This window comes from Ptychodera flava, chromosome 12, assembly GCF_041260155.1.
Source record: "Ptychodera flava strain L36383 chromosome 12, AS_Pfla_20210202, whole genome shotgun sequence".
Lineage (NCBI taxonomy): Eukaryota > Metazoa > Hemichordata > Enteropneusta > Ptychoderidae > Ptychodera > Ptychodera flava.
The window spans coordinates 12628956-12649212 of record NC_091939.1 but is presented as its reverse complement, the minus strand read 5'-3'; the positions used below and the strand labels follow the sequence as shown (position 1 = coordinate 12649212).

At 36.6% G+C, this 20257-nt stretch overlaps 1 protein-coding gene across 5 annotated transcripts in view; it reads right to left on the bottom strand.

Moving 5' to 3' along the window:
* LOC139145035 (trafficking protein particle complex subunit 11-like) overlaps window positions 1-20257 on the bottom strand; it is a 42878-nt gene that overhangs the window by 8515 nt on the left and 14106 nt on the right. For all 5 annotated transcript variants that reach the window (XM_070715954.1, XM_070715957.1, XM_070715955.1 and 2 more), the window contains 16 exons: window positions 19782-19881; window positions 19363-19436; window positions 18854-18950; window positions 18166-18299; window positions 16837-16978; window positions 15834-16004; window positions 15062-15140; window positions 14170-14224; window positions 12300-12380; window positions 11452-11516; window positions 10277-10338; window positions 9723-9855; window positions 6873-6945; window positions 2598-2820; window positions 1401-1582; window positions 627-752 (listed from right to left, as the gene is read on the bottom strand). In XM_070715954.1, coding sequence (XP_070572055.1) covers window positions 627-752; window positions 1401-1582; window positions 2598-2820; window positions 6873-6945; window positions 9723-9855; window positions 10277-10338; window positions 11452-11516; window positions 12300-12380; window positions 14170-14224; window positions 15062-15140; window positions 15834-16004; window positions 16837-16978; window positions 18166-18299; window positions 18854-18950; window positions 19363-19436; window positions 19782-19881 — 1797 coding nt within the window. The remainder of the gene's footprint in view (window positions 1-626; window positions 753-1400; window positions 1583-2597; window positions 2821-6872; window positions 6946-9722; window positions 9856-10276; window positions 10339-11451; window positions 11517-12299; window positions 12381-14169; window positions 14225-15061; window positions 15141-15833; window positions 16005-16836; window positions 16979-18165; window positions 18300-18853; window positions 18951-19362; window positions 19437-19781; window positions 19882-20257) is intronic.

Below are 20257 nucleotides of genomic sequence, written 5' to 3'. Positions count from 1 at the left end.
ATGAGTCTACACTTCACTGAAACTGTAAGTGTAATTTTATTGTACATTGAAGTAAGACTTCTAAGATGGTCCATCTTAAAAAACTGTTGACTTTGATGGTGAGAGAAATGTAAGCTATCTCTGGCATGGGTTGTAACTGTATGTGTTTTTTTTCTGTCATCATTATTACTATGACACTGAAATACCTTTGTCCAAATTTCATGACCCAAAATTTCAAAATATTTTGTTTGAAATGTTTTGGCATTCAATGTCTTGATTAAAATGACATTTTTTCTAAGTTATTCATTTGGAGTTGAAAGTCAGGGTCTCTGGACAAATATAAATATTCTTTTCTCATATTCTGATTCATCCATAAATATTTAATGTGCGCCATAATTGAGTTCGATTTTCAATCTTAATATTGAACAACATCTGCTGAAACTATGTAAACACTTACCATGGGATGCCTTCAACTTTAAATCTCAGAGACTAAACTGATTCTTGAATTTCATATTTTAGATTCTTGAATTTTTGATATCTTCTGGTCTTCATACAAAATCTGGTTGTTTTTTTCCCTTATGCCTGAGACAGGCATTGCATGAACTATGACTCTAACGGTGTACGATTTCAAAGTACAGGATACTCACCTTAAATTATCTATGGTCGATGCCTCATTGTTTGTGATGACTATATTGATGCAGTAGAACTCATTCATTAAGGCGGGTGGGTTGTGATGCAACTGGATATCCATGTTACTTGGTCTGGGTACAATGCTGCAAACAGACACAATCACAGGTTGATAGCATGAAGGTAGACTGCAACTCAGGGACAGATATTCAGACTCTCTGAAACTTTTACAACACTTTTTTGGCCCTTGGTGATCCCTGATTACAGCCTCCTGATTATTATTCTTGATTTTGAGAGGAAATGATTTGGACATATATACTGCAAATAGCAAAGAGGTGTCTGAAAGAATTAAATCTGGTAAATATGAAAAACGTGTATGTTGTTCAGGTTTACCTTAGACATGCCATATTGACACTCCTCTCGAAAAAAAATTGAAGTCCCTTTCCAAAATTGATTCCTTCCCACCATAAATCACCTAAACCATACATAAATCCAAAACTACAAATATCAATATCAAATATTAATAATAATAATAAATATTATTTATTTATTTATAATTATTTACAAGTAATATTAAAAACATTTTGACTTGTAATGCTGATCTGACCTTGACTTCTATTTCATCTAAAGGGCACATTCTCAACTTGGTACATCAAGTGGACCGTGTGTGTACCTATCTCATTCAATCTTTGTTTTTCATTGAATTTAAAATCTATTGAAACAATCTACCTTCTCATATGCCTCTTTAAGGTACAAAACCATGGGATATGATGTTAAATCACACATTTACTAACCTGATGGTTGGGTCCATGTAGATAAAATCCCAATCCAACTCCCCTTCCCTAGGCAGACCTCTGCGTCTTGTCACATGTTCCTGTATGTTAGTCACGGAGGCAGCATCACCGCCGGCACCAGACCAGTGTAAGATTGCACAGCAACTGTCCTCACTTCCAAGAGTGAGGGCAATAGATTTGATCTGTGATCAGAAATGCAATCAGTCTCTCATTTACATGTCATCGGTTACATTGTCCTTAACCCTTTGAGTGCCAAAGTCAAGTTTTGTCAACTTTATAAAAAGGTAAACCAAATACTTTTTTCACTTCCAGACGTTTTTTTCAGATTTTTATCAAAATTTTGACCAAAACTAGAGTCTATAAAAAGTGATGTCCATTTGGTCCAAAATGTTCACAAAAATTATGGAAAAATTCATAAAAATTGGTAAAATGTTGTACTAAAGTTTTGGTGGGAAAAATTACAGCACTCAAAGGGTTAAAGTGTCTATTGTGGAAAGTAATAGTGTAAATACATCCCAGACACTGTCTCAGTAATTGTTTCATCTTCATTTTCATCTGTCTAGGACCAACTTTGCCAATATAGAAGACAACATCTTAGAATTTTCTCTTGTCTTTTTCCAATCAATCATTGCATAGTTCTGCCCACAAAAATTGCTGAATACATAAAGATACCTCAGTTCAAATGTCAACACATTGTACCCAGTAAACAATAAGTTTTATGAAGAGTTGTTAATCTGAAGCAGTCCGTATTCGTTTCCACTGATTTCAACCTATGATCATAGAAAATGAGCTACCTTGAATTGTTTGTCATTGCTACTGCATTTTCCAAGGAAAAAGGCTGAATGTTTTCTAAGATTTGTACATGCCTTTTCACATTCTTTAATACACAAATTTCTAGAATATGTAAATTTTGGATGATTAAAACTTATCAATATGAACCACATATATCGTATGTCTATGAGTGAACTTTACTTAATACTATGTTAAATGGATGGGCTCTGTGATGTCAATATATAGAATATCACTTTTGCTGGAACTGGAAAGGTCAAATCTGCTTCAATAGTTTGATAAAGGGGCACACATTGATCCTTTTCATGAATACCAAGAAAAAACTCTGTAATACAGCATGTTTAAAACTGAGGGTTGCAAGCATCATGCCATACCAGCAAATTGGATCATTATAGGCATACAGTTTACCTCTATTTTCTTCCCAACATCTTCCGGCAGAGCCACAAACTGGAAAGTGTAGCGTCTGACTTGTCCTGGGGTGAGATAAAGGTCTCCATGGTGTTCCCCTGGTGACAGTGGAGCTGATGCAGTGTGTCCCTTGCCATCAGTAAGTGTACAGTATTCATTGTAGGCGGTGTTGCTAAGCAACGCCGAGAGCTTGGAGAAACGGATCGGAAACTGACACAGGGCTCTGTAATTTAAAGCCAGATGACAGAAGAATTATAAACAGATACCAAATACTGATCACAATTCAAGCCCTCTTTTTAAGATGCTGTTTGATCATATTTAGTAACCCCTACATGTATATCACCTTACATTCTGGTAATTTTAGGGATTTGAAGTATTAAAAATTCAGCATTTTGGTATGGATATTGTAAATATTTCTTTGAAAATAAGTTACTCCAGAATAGCTACTCAGCTGAGAATTCATTTGACATGGTTGGTTGTATTGAAGCATTTATTGGATTCAGACAACCAAACACACCACGCCGTAAGGGTTATGGAAGGGTCACGAATATGGCCTAATCATTTCTAGGAAACTTAAAAAAATACCGTCAATGACGCTGTACCTTCTCTAATGTGTGGCCAGGTCAGGTAATTGGTTGTTGGCATGGAGTTGTTGGTAAATAGTTGATGATGTAGGGGCATGAGGTGGGATATGGACCCAAAGAACCCAAAAGATGATTAAATACATCAATCAAAAAAAATTCTAAGCTACAGTATAAACTGCCTAAAGATAGTTCAATGTGGAAAAAAGTTAAACAATTCAGAAATAAGAATTAACAGTCCAAAATAGTAATGACGCACTTCCTTACTGACCTGAGTGCATGTGAAATACACAACCTGGCATCTGTAAATTAAATGTATACCAAGTGATCATTTCCAGTCACTTTTAACTGTTTTTAATGGATTTTCCAAAGAGTCCTGGTGGAAATGATGAAAAACACTTATCTGGTCTTGTGTTTGTATAACCTCATGGCTGATAATTGTCATAGTATTGAAAAAAAAATTGAAAGTGAAGAAATTACTGTTTTTAATAGGCATATTTTCCTTGAAATACATGACCGTGTAAAGAATATATGCTAAAAGTGTTTAAGAGTAAATTTCTTTTCAAAAAATAATTTAATTTGTGACCAAAGGATTTTTATTCTTTGAGTTTACAAATTCAAACATTGCAATTTGTTCAATCATCTTGTGCAGTGCAAAATTTATAAAATGACTGAAAAACAAAAAAAAATTGGCAGAATTACAGTCTTTGTGATGTAAAATTATGGGTTGACATCACGATAACTGTTAATCTGTTTGAAGTACTAATATACTTTAATTTAAAAAAGAAAAATTCATGCAGAAACGGTAAAATATATTGTCAGCAATGTAGTGTTAATTTTGACTTTACATCAAAATATGCCTTTGCTGGATACCAAATATATAGGGCGAAATATCAGCCATGTTCAGCAAAATCCACACAACAGCATTGATCCTTTTCTAATTTGATTGATTTGCTTATGTTATCCTTGTATGACAGTCAGTACAATATGGAACTTGAACACAACACAGTGAATAAGTATGCTGTAAATGAAATGGTGTGGCTGCATCCACATGCAGCAATAGGAGTGCCTTTGTCTCTCACCCCTCATTTCCAACCTGTCCCATCCCTGAAAAAATAGTTTGGTCTTATATTTATAATGTTAATAATTTCTGTATTTGTTAAAATGTGCGCATCTCAAAAACTTTTGATCATAAACATTTTCATTGTTTTTTATAGCTGACCAATCAGTTAACCTGTTTATTTTGAATATTTGCGCATTTTTCCTCAGTATTTGACATTTTCTGAATACCTTCTTATTCAGTTTGTCATTTTCTAAAAGTTTAAATGCTCCATTGTGTGGTCAAGCTTTCCACAAGCATCAAATGTGGTACTTCATATAGGAGGGTCTGCCTCTAGAGGGCGGGCATCATGAACACTCCTGTGTTTGTTGGTTAATTCCTCCACGTAAACTTCTGATTGTACTGTAAACATTGAACATGGCCGATGTCCGATTTTCCTGTCTAAAACTTTCACTCATTTTCGTTCATATGACTCTGAAACTCCAGGAAACGATTGGGAAGAAAGGGTTATCTTGAAATATTGAGGTACTCGCCGATATTTTGCAAAATTAAATGAGAAAAAATGCAAGGAAAATGCCGACAGGCTTACACAATGACAGTTTTCAGACTCGGAGGCATATGATCATCTCTGCAGATTATGCAACGGGCCCAGATCACGTGAGGCCATGAGGGGATATCCACGCAACTCAGTACCAAACACTAGCGCTCACAGAGTGAGCAAACACAAAGTGAGTACCCTAACGTCAGCTCAGTAGTCTGTAATACAGTAGATTGTAGTCAACTAAGAAACCTTGGAGAAAGGCTTAACACTGTGGCTATGCCGCTAAGTCCCTTTTGATTTTTGTCATAGCTCAAAATCGTTCTCCCACACCTCAACCTGAGCCATGAACACCCCCACCAGTTTATGATATGACCCATCACAATGGCATGACGTCCACGGATCTTGACAGACGGAAGTCTTGACAGACGGAAGTTCTTGACAGCAGCATATTGGTTTTCAACTCTAATACCTTCTCTGTCTATAAATAGACACGAGAAGGTAAAAAAGCAAACATGAAATTAAACATAGCCATGTTATGTGAGGCATGGCATCTACCACAGAATAAAATACCATATCCTTGTATTTGTATAAGGACAGTAAGTGTACTGGTTGACAATTTTTCAGTAATTTGCCGCATTTATTGACTTGTTTCATGAGCTACCCTCCGCAGCAACTTCAAACACCTAACAGCTGACTTGTCAACATAATTTAAACATGATTAAATAAGCAATAATGTACCCCTCCCGACCCATAATGGACTCAGGCAAACTTTGCACTCCATAACTTACTCAGCTTTGCCTCGTACATTGTGTTGTGCAAAGTTTGCTTGAGTCCATCATTGGTACAGTCCGGGTTATGTCCATATAGAGGATAGTAGGGAAGAGCCAATGGCGTACCGTATATGTAATGAAATTAAGGCAAGAACCAATCACGTACTGTATATGTAACAAGGATCAAAGGTTACGTTGGTTCACTTTGTTCAGATCGCGATATGACCTGACTGATCCACCGATCCAGTGAGACTGTTGGCTACCCGGAAGTATCTTAGCTCCAGTCGATTGGCGACGTTCTACCGTGTTAAAAATTGTAAGATTTCTTCAGGAATAGTTTTCTGAGTATCTTTACCCTTGACCATATTCGACAAAGAGTTATTGGACGTTTTTCGTTCTCTTTTCCAGCTTTTGGTTAACTTCTCAGCGATTGATCCGGCGCACGTTTTTCTGAGCAAAGGGTCAATCGTATCAGGCAATGCATGGTGATCGAAAAAATCGTGCTCCATCGTGCTCCGATGACCGACTAAAACAGTTGACCCATCTTTGCAAAGCTTGAAACATTCTCCATACTGCAGATGGCAAGGTTAAATTGAAATTTGACCAAAAATAGGCGATATTTGGCGACAAATAACTTACTGTAGATTTACAAGGGTCAAATGCTGATTTCTAGGAGCCGTACCCGGCCAGGAAATTCATCCAAATAAGTAATTTTCAATGTACTAACCACTTGTGTCGGTCACCATCTCGGCCGCACTGAACATTGTGCGTAACGTCTACATCTAAAAACTACCCAGTGCTAAAAATAAAAGGCGAAATCAAGCCGAAAAGTTCCAAACTGGCTGCAATGTACGAGCCAAGGTTTGCATGGTTAATTATTCATGACGTTAGCGGCGGCAGGTTCGCTGATTGGTCAATCGTAATATCCTCTCTATGGACATAACCCGGACTGTGGTAGGGAGGGGGTACATAATTGCTATTATTTTATAGTTTTGGCAATGCCCTGTGAATTTGTAGATGCAGAAAACATCCGAGGCCACACTAATGGATAATCACATACATTTTCAGTAATAATCTGATGGGATGACGTCACAAAATTCACCGGTATTGACAAAGCTGTAATATAATATCATTTATATCAATTTATCGGATTTGACAGAAAATTTCAGTCTAAAATGAACAACTATCAAACATTGAGCGGGTCTGATTGTTGAAGCTGTGGGAATTAAAAGTGGAACTGTTCTGCATACAATGATATTAAGGATGAAATAAAAAATGACAACCCTGAACTTGTACATAATTAAAATAATCGAGTGAAATTACCTGAGATAAACTTCCAGGACAACAGGAGAATCTGCTGTTGACCTTGAACTTGAAAATGTGGCTTTACACTCGACTGAAATGAAACAAAGATACTACAGTTATCATTTCAGATTAAAAAATAAAATATTCAAAGACTAAAATATAATTTCAACAGGCATTAACCCTTTACGGAACAAAAAATGATAAGATTAAATCGAAATTTACAAATTGACTGTTCAGATCATTTGAGAGATAAGTTCAGAAATAACACTGGAACAAAAGTATATACTTTGTAATGGGAAAGTCTACAATAGTCTTTATTGCGAATGTGGTAAACAATCAAATTGAAAACTGGTAATTGGATTAATTAACTTAATTACGGCTCAAGAGGAGCGTTTCTTCATTAAAGGTTTCCAACAAATCATAGATACTAGGTTTATGATGTCAAGAGACAAACTGATGCAGAACCATTGTCAACATTTGGTACACTGTACATGCAGATCCGACAATTATGTTATCTAGAAACAAAGTGAGAAAAGAAGAGCACACTGACTGGACTGCTATCGTTACCTAAAAATTTGAGTTTTTGTATGATGCTATGATTTTGCCATAGTCAGATGGAACATACCATTTACTTTGGGGTGGGTCTCATCAAAACACCCACAAAAAGCTTGCTCATGATTTGCTCTTTCCTGAACAGACTGTACACCCGCTAGCGATTGTGGTCGCGATTGCGATTGCCAATTTGAATCAGCAGAAGCAGTAGAGCTGAGCTGACAGTTCAAGGGCCTGTAATCACAGGCGTTGAATCAGATTAGGAAAAACAAATTCCCTTGGAAGGTTATTCCAAAACCCCTAAGTCTGATTCCAAGGCTTTCACCAGCCAGGGCTGTCGATTCTATCACCAATACAAAACTAAGCATCCCAATCTACAAATTAGCAGTACAGCCATGTTGTGCCGTGTTCCCCCGAGACCAATTTGTGCCAATCCATCAAACAATCACAGACTAATCCGTGGTCTCTTGGGACGGCCTTTATTTACTTTCACTGGCACCATGAAATTAACATGACAAAGAGTGGAGTCCACTTAGGCAGCGCAGACAAAAGACCGCTGTAATCGAATGTACGGGGCACTCTCCTCTCGAAAAGTACACCGCTCTTTGACAAAATGGATTGAATGTAATCATCTCAAGAAGTGAACAGATACACACATGATTTTTTTGTTAAAACAGGATTTTCATCAAAATATGGAAAAACTAACAAAATAATGGGACCAAAATGATTTGCTAAAATGATACACAGAATAAAAAGAAAATATTGCCTGTATGACGTAATATGATGAGCCAATGCCTAAACGTCTTTTTCATCATAAGTATTATTGTTTCGATGTCAGTCCGATAAAATATTGTAGCTAATCATGGATTTCTCACTACTCTACACAATCATGGATAATCTCCTGTGACAGTTACTGTATTGGCATGGCATTATAGGGAACTGTAAATAGATCCTGTAGCAGGGTTTAGTTTTGATTTTCAGTGCACAAAGACAATTGTCCACTGTCAGGCTGAGAAAATCTACAAACTTACCACTTCTCTGTTTTTTAATCCACCAACTGCTGCCTTGATACAGCAGAGATTAAAAACAGTCTGATGGCCATACTTATTGATCAAAGGGTACAACTTCTATAAGAAATCACAGATCCTCGAGAAAAACAAGGGTCTATGAAGAAATGACAAAATTTATGTTCCCTTCAACAAACCCCAAGAATTGCAGCATGTTCAAACACACCTAGGCTTTTAACTTTCGCGAGCAAATTTTCAACTTTCAAAAGGATATTTCAATACCTTGAACTTCAATATAAGTTATACGATCATAAATATTCAACTCCCAAAGTTATTGAATATTTCATCCAAGTCATAATCTATGTTTAGCAAAAACAGATTCTCATTTGCATTCTACACTCCCAAACAGGTGCTCCCGTTTTATTTTACAGCGCTGTTTTGGACAATTGAATCTTACTTCAGCAATACTGAATTATATCTTTTAATGTGAAGCTAAAATTTGCCTCTGTATTTGATTGTGGAGGTTTTCTGTAGTCAGACTAAAAACATAATTCAACCTTGCTTTCTGGTCATTGTCAAAATGGGCCTCCTTTGAAGCAATCACAGTGCACTCGTCATTCAAACTTCAATTTTGATACCAGCTCATTATATAAATTACTGTTTTAATTCTCTCAGCTAACTCTTCCCAAAATTCAAACTACATTTTTCAAGGTTTAACCCAAAAAAATGATTTCAGTAGAACTACATGTATATTAACATTGGTACTTGGTTCGATCCTGTTGAAAAGTTCAACGAATAATCTTATTTAAAATTTAACAAATAGTACATTTCTAAACTTACCATGCACATGTACTCATAAAGCAATGATAAAATGATGCATTTTCACATGCACTTATTCAGTGTTCTCACATTTTATTACGTATGATCTGATCGAGAATTTACTGAATTACCAAATGGTACATATCAACAGCCAATACAAAGTTACTCCCAAAATTGGTAAGAGAAAGTTGGATCCACTGAGTGAAGGCTACATTTCAGCACATACTGAACAATTTATTTCTACACTTATGAGTGGTCTTTTTCAACCAGTTTTCTTACCAGTGGTCTATTTCAACACTTACAAAGGATTCCATCCAAAACTTGGTATATTTCAACACAGGCCACACTGCATATTTGAATCCTTACTGAACAATCGCTCAATACTAAGTCGTATATATAACACGAATCAATCGAAGATTTCATCACTCAGAAATCATAGTACCTTTGATAACTCACATTTCTACACTTGTCACTGAGTAAATCCACTTACCAAATGGTACAATATTTTGCATCTCCACGGTAAACATGGCAGGCTCTTCATTACTCTGTTTCTCCTTCCATCTTGCCTTGGCCTGTTCTATGCTGTCACTAGGGCAACCAGCTTCAGGCTCCGGAGGGTTATTCTACAGGGCAAACAACAACATGCCTTCACACTTCCAAATCGTATATTTTTAATTTCAATGGAATAGTCAAAGTGACAATAAATTTGAAATATTGACAAGTGAAGGACTGGACAACCATATTAGAAGAGAGATTTCTCAACAGCAATCATGGGATACTCAATTTTAAATGCCAAATTACACGTTCAAAGATTTCTAAGATGTTGACAAACCAACTGAAGTATTTATTACACGATTACGCTCACAGAATTTTCATATTTTTTGCTGAAAATTTCACAATGATGACTTTAATTCTGCTTTACTCTTAACTAGTATATGACATGCTAATTTGAACGGAAGAAAGTTTTACGAAAATGCACATTTTTAGCCTGTCAGGCTGCAAGATTGTACATTTTTATTGGAATATATAACCGGACCAACTTACAGATATAACCCTGATAAGATTCATCTGAATGTGGGTCTTGTCTTCAGCTGAGATTCTTGCATCTTTTATACAATTAAGGTCACAACCACACTGATCGCAATTGTAGGTTTGTCATTAAATATCAAAATGCACACAACACATGCAGCAACCAACAGAAATTTGGACAAATATGACTGTGTGCTAGCTGTATTTATTACTACAGCTTGTGATCATATCTTTTGACATATCATTTTTTATAGTTCCAATAACAACATCAGTGGTCTCATAAGCATAACTTCCGAGAGACTTGTCAAAATTTTCAAACAAATATTTATTTTCGCATATTGATGATGGAAGGCTGATGTCATGAAAAATCAGCCCTATTATAAATCACTGTGTGCTGCCTCTTTACACAAACACGACACCAAAATGATTCACATAGGTTCAATTTTATACTCATACGGATGTATGAACAAAAATATCAACAAAATCTTTGCATGACTCCCACATCTCAGTCTTTGCATGTTGAATACACTCCGCAATAAAATATTGATCTACACGTACTTGTAAGTACATTGTAAGGCAAAGAAGAAAATTAAAAGAGTTTGAAAAATATCTGCCAGGACAGGTATAGGCAAAATCTAGGAGTCTTTACCCCTTTGACAAGACAGTTTAATCACCACTGATAATTATAGAGAATTTGAACAAATACACTACTTGCATTTGGAGGTGAAAAGGCTTGGTAGACTATTCTCAATAGAATGCCCCTTAGGGGCAGTTTTTCTAGATACTCAAATTTTGACAAAACCTATCTAGTCTTCTGCTTTTGTAAACTCATTTCGAAGCCTGTGCAGCAAATTAATTTTAACCATTGTGTTTTTGCTTTAATCAAAAATTTAATTTTTCCAAAAACAGTTAACACAGTGTATGGCAGCCATTTTGAGTTTAGATGTAAGTAAATTTAATGTAATTTGTATTTCACATACCGAAATTTGTAGGGTGACCCCAGATTTTGTTGTTTCATTATGGAAGAGAATGGTTCAATGTCTGCTTGAGGAAAGTTTGAGCGAATGTTTAAAACTCAGTTTTGAGGCACGTACTACAGCATAACCCAAGTCTGTTGGCTAACTTGTGCATGTGTGTACATGTTACAACGTCAGCTTCGATGTTTCATTCAATAACAAATAAAAGGATACACCTTCCAATAAGTTCCAGGGAAATGGTCACGTATTCTTGAATGCTTGCAACGAGATAGGCACATCTGTAATTGATACAGAATTGACTAAACTCATTAAATAAATCATGATGCTGTATCTTAATGTAGTTATTATCTTTGTAAGGTAGAGAAATGAGCAAACAGACAGTTTCTCAGAGGTGTTGATATATCTATGGTTCAGACATCAATAGGATTTATCATTTTGTTTTATACTGATATTAAAGCTCCCATTTGCTGTACTTTTGGATGCATTTTGTGTTACTTTTGTTTTGTCTGTGAGGCACAATTTCTTACTCTACACCCATAATCATGTCATAACACCTAGCTAAATTGTCAACATAGTCCATACCACAGGCGACACATTAAGTATTACTGAGTTTTTCACAGTTTTCTCTATCATTTTCTCTTCTTTCTTCATGCTCTGAATGATCCGAGTAAATAAAATAAATGGTTATATAACCTAACCTAGCCTCTGTGACTCTTTATTTATTTTACACTCCATTACAAGACGTATATCTCTCATACACACATGTTGTGATTAATTAGTCAACACAACTAATTATGTTAATCCGTGACTTATCAGAGGTTAGTCAACATCGGAAAGTTATCCTTTCTGGTACAGTATTTTGTTTGGTAAAGGGGCAGAGATGACAAGACTGTGAGCATTTGTGTGTTATAACACGTCTGCATGCATACCATAAAACATTTCCACCCACAGTATTCAATGATAAATAACAACAAATCCTGAGACATTCTGACAGAACACACAACACATCCTGTAGGCGTCTTTTGAGAGGATGACCTCTCCATCATGACATTTGACCTTACCTCAGAGACAGAGTAAGTATGGATGTCAGCAGACCCCACCATCTTTCATTTCTGTAGTCCCAGGTGACACGGTCCAAAAGCCTATGGATTGGCACAACAAATATCAAATAAACGTTAATACAAGAAAATTGTCGATATTGGTGAATTTATAAACTAGCTGAGTCGCGCACTGAATAACTCATAGACACTGTAAATAAAAGATGTAATGCATGGAAATACGCTATTGGTAAAGTAGAGGGTAATACACCTGCAGCTGGCAGTCTGTCACGATGTGGGACACTGAATATGTATGTGTGGGAAACTACTTACTGCTTTCTGTGATGAAACTGAGAAAAATACCACTGACATGATAAAAAGATACAAAGCCAGTATTTATAAGGGAAGAGATATTGTCTGATTCTATTTCTACCACTGACAAGAGAAATTCCCTGCAAATTCAGTTTGATTTTCACACATCACTTTTATACCCTGATGGCAAAAACATCTTTGGTATAAACACCCACAACATACAGGTTTTGGTATTTTTTAATACAAGATCATGACAACTTTTCATAGCTGTCATTATATACTGTATGTATGATATTTGCTACACAGGGTCAAAGGTCAGTTGACTGTAGTTGCTGGGAAGAGCTGGCTACACAGGGTCAAAGTTAGACTTGGTTCAAGTCTGTGATTTGTGAATGTTTGAGTGGAGTGAACACAATGATTTGTATTTTGCTCTCATGTGAAACGCGCGCGTGAGTGGACGCGATGAGTAGGGTGAACGCGATGAGTGGAGTGAACGCTATACAGCGGAGTTTCACCCGGAATCACAGACTTGGCTTTCTTGCAGGGTTTGCGTTGCTATAAATTATTCATGAGATGACGTTTTCTTTACTCATATTTTATTCATAAGATGACATCACTAAATTTTACACATTGGGAGGAGTTACCAATTGACCCAAACGAGACGTGCATAAAACTCACACGGCATTGTTGACAAAATGTCGAGTGCGGGTACGACCTCTGTTCTATCACCGAAAACGCGTGAAAATATCTGTGTTGTTTGTGAGGCCCACGTTACAAAATGCGAAAATCGTGGCCGGTTATTCAAGGATGGAAAAAGACACCGTCCTTACAGTTGTAGCCTGTTCTCTTACGTGCCCAAAGCGATGGAAATCAAAACAATGTGGAGCGACTTCGTATGTCAGTGATTTTCCGCTGCCGGTTGGTGCGCAGACGAACACATCTTTTCCCTCAGTGTAACTCTCAACAAGCTTTCTTTGGTAATCTCGCATGATTAGCGGTGGTCGACCGATCAGTTGTAAAAACGCAGTTGATGTACGAACTTGATGCCATTATTCGCCCAGATATAAAACGTACTCGATGTCTAGCTTTGCACGGAGATGACAACAAACTTTTTAATGCATGCAGAGGTTTATTAGCAAGCGTTCTTCTTATTGGCCAGAATAACGGCGGGGGCTGTCAATCATTTTGTATTTGCTCTACGTCACTGTGTACACAGTCCGTCTCACCGCCTGTACTTTGCAAGAAGTCCAAGTCGGTGAATCCGGCAGAAACTAACTCACTACTGCGCAGACTCAAACGTGACGCATTCAATCGCTGGGAAAACCTGGCGTGAGCTGCCAAATTCCGGATAGGTTTGTACGAAATAGGAGAGACACAAGAGAAACTATTATAAATGATTTTATTTTTTTAAAATTCACCGACTTGAACCAAGTCTAGGTCAAAGTCAGTTGACTGCATTTGCTGTGAAGAGCTGGCTACACAGGGTCAAAGGTCAGTCGACTGCATTTGCTGTGAAGAGCTGGCTACACAGGGTCAGAGGTCAGAAGTATCAAATGAAAATGAACCAGAAAGGTGAACTCACGTTAAGCCTTTGTTGTAGTCCTTTGCATGGTAGTATTCCTCACCCATCTGAACCACTGGAGGAGAGAAAAAAAGAACAAACTTCCATAATCTCAGAAGTCTTTTTAATTATTGCACGATTACATGTTGTAGCTTTGATAATTATTCTCATGTTTTGTAACATTCAAGTACTTTCATTTGCGTCATATCTGTTCTTTCCTATAAAATACAGTTGATAGTTTTCACTGCTGACTGCAGTTGTATGAGTACCAGCTCATGTACAATTATCTTGTGAGAGACTGAAAATTTAAAGTTTTGATGGAGTGGGCATACACTGCAGTATTCTTCTAAAAATTTTCACTGCACATTATCGACTGACTGACTGGCTAGATAAATGTTGGGTGCTATAATAGCATTTATGAAAGACACTCAGGCAATTAGCAATGCAAAAATACTTAAAATGTAACTGATAAGGTCGTCAGAATCTATGTCTACTTTCCATCTTGATATGACTACATAGCATGCAGTTACATCTCTTGCTACAATCCAGGGTCTAGGATCATAATTTTACTGTAAAAGCTGACAGTGACAGTGCAAGCCCTGTTTCAATATTGGCAATTTTTCAATCATCAAGCAGATCATTAGTAATTCTAAAGCTAATTTCCATGGTGAATTCATAGGTATGTGTGCTCATCAGTCACTCCTACGATTTCTCAGTAAAGGTAACAACAATTTCCAATAGATTGATATAAAAGCTCAATTTGGCTTCTAAGAAACGCACTCTTACTGACGCAAAACTTCAATTTAGCTGAATTCATAGGCACGTCCTTACCACTCACTTCAAAGATTTCTCCATTTATTGTTATAAAAGATGAATGAGGCATCTAAAGAACAAAAATTCCAGACACACTTACTGAGGTATCTCTTCATTCTGGCTGACTTGTATTTCTTAAATTGAGCCACTGCGCTGCTTAAAAGAGGAATAATAATCCACTGCAATGCAAAAAAAAGATAAATTAAAAATCATACACTTTGGAACATATTCTGTAACTGGCTTGCAAAAAAGTAGTGATTTTGATTTTAATATTTCTGTATAACCAGAGGAGAGATTTGAAACAAGAATATGTTGATCAGAACTTAACACAGAACAAAAACACACTAGGTGTACATATAGAAACAAATAGACAAGATGATGTATTATAATTTGATTTGTAAAAATGATGCTGTATGACATTATTAGATCAAATAGGACAGATAAATACTTTCTAAATGCGGCAACACTGTTACTGCTGGATTTTGTACATTTATATTTGTATGAATTTTAATGAAATTTTTCTCTGGAAAGATACTTTGGACAAATCGTAAACTGCTAACCACCACAAATTAGTTTACGCCCATGGTGATAATGATCATCTGTGGTTGCAACATGTGCAAGAATGTTTTAAACAACTCAGCCACACTCATTACTTTTGCTGTAAGTGACAACAGTACCTCCAAAAAAACAAAAAAAAATCACTTTTAGCCATTTCATTATGAATCTATAGCTACCCTCTGGTATTGACTCTGCAGTCATGATGAGGATTGGGGTGTTTAAACAGCATACATTATCTTATGGTGTGGTGATTCTTTTGTCCTCTCAGCACAGATGAGTTGCATTGTGGGTATCATACCATTGGTTTTACTTACAGAGTGGTCAACTTTGACCTCTTGATACTGCAATGCTTGGATCCCTTCTTTCTCTTTGCCGGGGTCGGGAGGGTCAATGCTCTGGTGACCTTGACGCCAAGGTCGTTGTCCAAAATATTCTAATTTGTCAGCGTCTTCCAAGGGGTTTGGGTCTGGCATGCTTGTTGCAGACTATTCAAATATTCAGAGGAGGGAAATCAGATATTGTTGCTATGGTGATCAGAATTACAAATTTGACGGGGAAATATTTTTCTGTTAAGACTCATAAAATACTTGATTTCCTTTACAAAATATATTATTCTATGTGAAGTATATTGGAGCATCATTTGAGTATGCAAATTAATTGACAATATGTCACTGTCAATGAAAACATATTTATTGTCCTAAAATCGTGCACTGTACCTAGCAAGACTTGCAAATTTTCATGAACAGCATTTTCTCACACAAAGTTCTAATTGTTGCAAATTTTAAACTCTAAGATGTCAACGCTTTATACAATTTTGAAATTTAAAACACTTTGCTAATTCTGCATGAACACAAGATGACCGTGGCTGATTTTTCCATCATTTTTGACTTCAAAGACTTGAATTCATCATTCATCAAGCACAAAGAAGGGTTGAGCCATTCAATCTGGGATCAGTTAGTCCCTGGTACAAGTATCAAAGGACATCTGGTTATCCTCCAACCAAGTATGGTTAAATTTGTATTCAATCTTTCTTGTACTGTTGTTCTATTTATTTAAAGTCTGCTGGACTGGTACAATATTGCTTATCTCATGCTCCGTGCACACAAAATAGAGTTCTAAGACCTCAAAAAACATATTTTTGACCCCTGAAATAAAAAAATCCTGGTTTGTAATCGCTATTTAATGTCATTCAATGGGTAATAATTTCACATCAATACTATCATGTTAATCATTTCATATTTTGTAAATGCAGGCAGACTTTCATCTATTCAACTTTGAAAGGAAATTTCTATCATCTAGAAATTTGATGACACTTACGTGACATAATCCCTTACACAGCTGTTTCCTATTGATGGCATGGTTAGCAGATTGTTGATAATAGAAGCCAGGATGTTGTGTCTGTATGGCGTTGAGTCCAGCCCTGATGGCCTCGTCAAACAAATCACCAAATATCTGAAATCTGATTCAGAGTTTATGATATGTGTGATGTGTTTAAACGTCATTCAGATTCAAACTGCCATGATATGCGTTTCAGATTTAGACAATATCTATGTCTGGGATCTCAGGCACCATTTTGAATTTCATTTGACATACTGATACTACAAATATGACAAGAAGTCAGTTGTGTAGTGGACAGAACTTGATTGATGCATATGAAACTGAGCAAAATGAAGAGGGTAGTTCAAATGATATACTTTCAAAATGATAGCAGGGATGAGCAAATCATTTTTCAGATGCACTTGCCCATCAAAAGCCCAGCCTTAGTTTCCACCACACATGACTTAAATATTTTTGTTACCAGGTGAATAATTCACTGGTCCATTAGGGACTACTATCCCCTGAGCTTAGGCTGGTGGATTTGCTCAGCCCTAGGCAGGCTGAGGTAGGGACATGAAAGTTGTCCAAATGTTTCCAAATTCGACATGCAAATCGTGCGGTAATTTGTCCTTTCATAGTATCTGAACAGATTGGGTAATAAATTTTGTTCTTTGTCTTCTTCATATGAATTTTTAAAAAATGTCAAATTTTGCTCTTCTGGCATTCTTTTGTGATTCAACATGCTTTTGTTCTTCAACATTTACATGTAGCTCTAAACAATGTCAGCCTGGCAGGCTCAAACAGGGGTATGTCAAGTAATTAGAACCACACAGTTTGTTTGGGTTGGTATATCACCCAAAATATCATCTTTTTTTCAAAAGTTGCAATACATGTTACTATAATGTGCCACAGCTGCATCATTTTCACTTTTGGAATGATGCATGTAAACATACAAACAAAAGTACATGGCAAGAGAAAATAACGACACAGACATATGGGAAAACATTTCTTAAAATCAACTTTGAAACTTTCAAGATATTGGCCAGGCTTTGATATCCTATCACTTTTGCACTTGAACTTGAAAGTGTAATTCAAAGAGTGATAGTCACCACAACATGAAATCATAACAGATTTGGCATAGTCAGTAACATTGGGAAATAGAATTTGTTCTATGATGAAGTCTATGTATTAAAATACACAGACCAGACTTTGATGAAGTCTATGTATTAAACTACACAGACCAGACTTTGATGAAGTCTATGTATTAAACTACACAGACTAGACTTTCACTGTCTAACTTCAAGATTTTTGTGATGTGTTAGTACTCACTGTTTACACATCCAAGCTGAATGTTCAAACGCCAACTCAGGGCAGCCTGTCTTGTTCTTGTAGTAATCAACGTGTTTCCTGAACTGGGAGATGGCATCCAACGGTGCATTGTGTTGAAAAGACAGTTTACAAATCTGAAATCAAGAACAGGGACATTTCATTCACACTTGTAACTTATGCAATGTAAGCTTTAAACATCACTGTCCCTACACATTTCCTGATAGAAAGATCTAACAGTCTTACACAACACCATGCTTGTACCAAGGTAGAATGAAAAGGATGAACAAAGTAAAAAATCTTGTTCAATGATCTTAATTCATTGAACCATATTCACAAAGCATCTATATTCAATTTTAACTGAAATAAACTGTACCATCTGGGTGTCTTCTGATGAAAGGATAGACCTCTTTGCAGGTCTGAAATACTTTTACAAACTAGTATGGAACGACAACATAACATACTTAAGGCTGTTCATCCAAATTCCCTGTAAAGAGTCCACACTAATTATTGATAAAAATGGGTTTAGGCCAAACTGTGGTGATGAAAAAGTTAATAATATCTGTCATTTTTCAACTGTCTGGTGCAGTAGCAAAAAGTAGCCATATACCAGTACTTTCAACGACATCTCTGCTGATATACCATACAATGATAATACATGTTGTAAAGTGAAATGACAATGGCAACTTACCTTGTAATTGATGAAGCCAGAAATGGTTTTGATCTCCAGCATATTGGTGTCATGGGTACGCAGCTCACTGATGTATGAGTAGGCAACCTTGTAACCCCTGGAATGGAACATTGGACAGGCTACATGGTCAACCAGAAAGATGTGTTCTGTGTTGTCAGCATTGTCTCTCTGTACCCATGACGTAAATACAACAAGGATCTAATACAGGTACAACAATGTAAGATTGACAGTTACTTGTTGAGGATTGTATCCTGGTCAATTTTACTAGATTTCCCCATGGTATATCAATGAAACCATACCACAGGACTAGGGCTCCAAGTCCATTTATCTATTTTCAAAAATCTTAGAAATACTCTCTTAGATGTACATAGAGACAGCAGTACACCAATGTACCTGTGACCAATGTCACACACTGCCTGTATAGCTCACTACTGCTCATCTCGACTTTGCCCTATGAACTTGCATACAAATTATGCATGAACATCATCTATGATGTGAGCTTCACTTACTTCAGAGCCGTGTGAGTGTCTTGCTTGAGTTCATTGAAGAATGCAATCTTGAAAGCATGCCTCACAAAGAGTAACTGAAACACAAAAGGAGAAGTTAGTATTCATTGTATTTCGGGATTGATTTCAGATTTGTAAACTGTCTTTTCTTGCCATTGCTGTTCCCACTTGATATACTTTTTTGACTGATATATGTCTTGTTTTTTCAAAGTTCTGTCAGTACTCATAAGGATCTATAGGAAGGTTGTACATGTGGGTAAAGTCCTAAAGGATTTCCATAAAGCTCAGTAAAAGTAACACAGTCTAGATAATAATGGAACTGCAAAATATAAGCTAGTAAAAATCTTGAAAATTGCCTCACTGGTCTAAAGTGATAACATTTATTTCTGTGGTAAGTAAGAATGAAGTGACTCAATGTTTACCTGGTGAGTTGTTTTATTCAGGAATTCTTTGTGTGCCTTCACTCTTCTACCTTCAGTGTGATAGTAGGCCTGTGCTAACTCATAAAACGCATTCTCTAACCTACATTGTACACAGACAGAGCAATGCAAAGTAAGCAAAACCATTTGGAATGTGATGATCCACCAGACCAGTATGAACCCTTTCACCACAATGGTTTGGCCCAAGAGTAATGTTATCAATGGTGAATCTGGACCTCTCTGCAGTATATTGGGGTGAACATGTTAGGTGTACATCAAACAGTCCTGCCACATAAACTGAGTGATCACTACCATTTATCACCATACTATTGTTGCAAGACACATACTTCCTCATAGGAAAGTGTCCTTTATTGTCCTACCATTTCCTTTAAGGTAGAACGCACCTTGGGGACAGACATTTGGACTCTCAAACTTTTACAATTCTCTTCTGATATACCACATGTGGGGGTTCAGTTAAA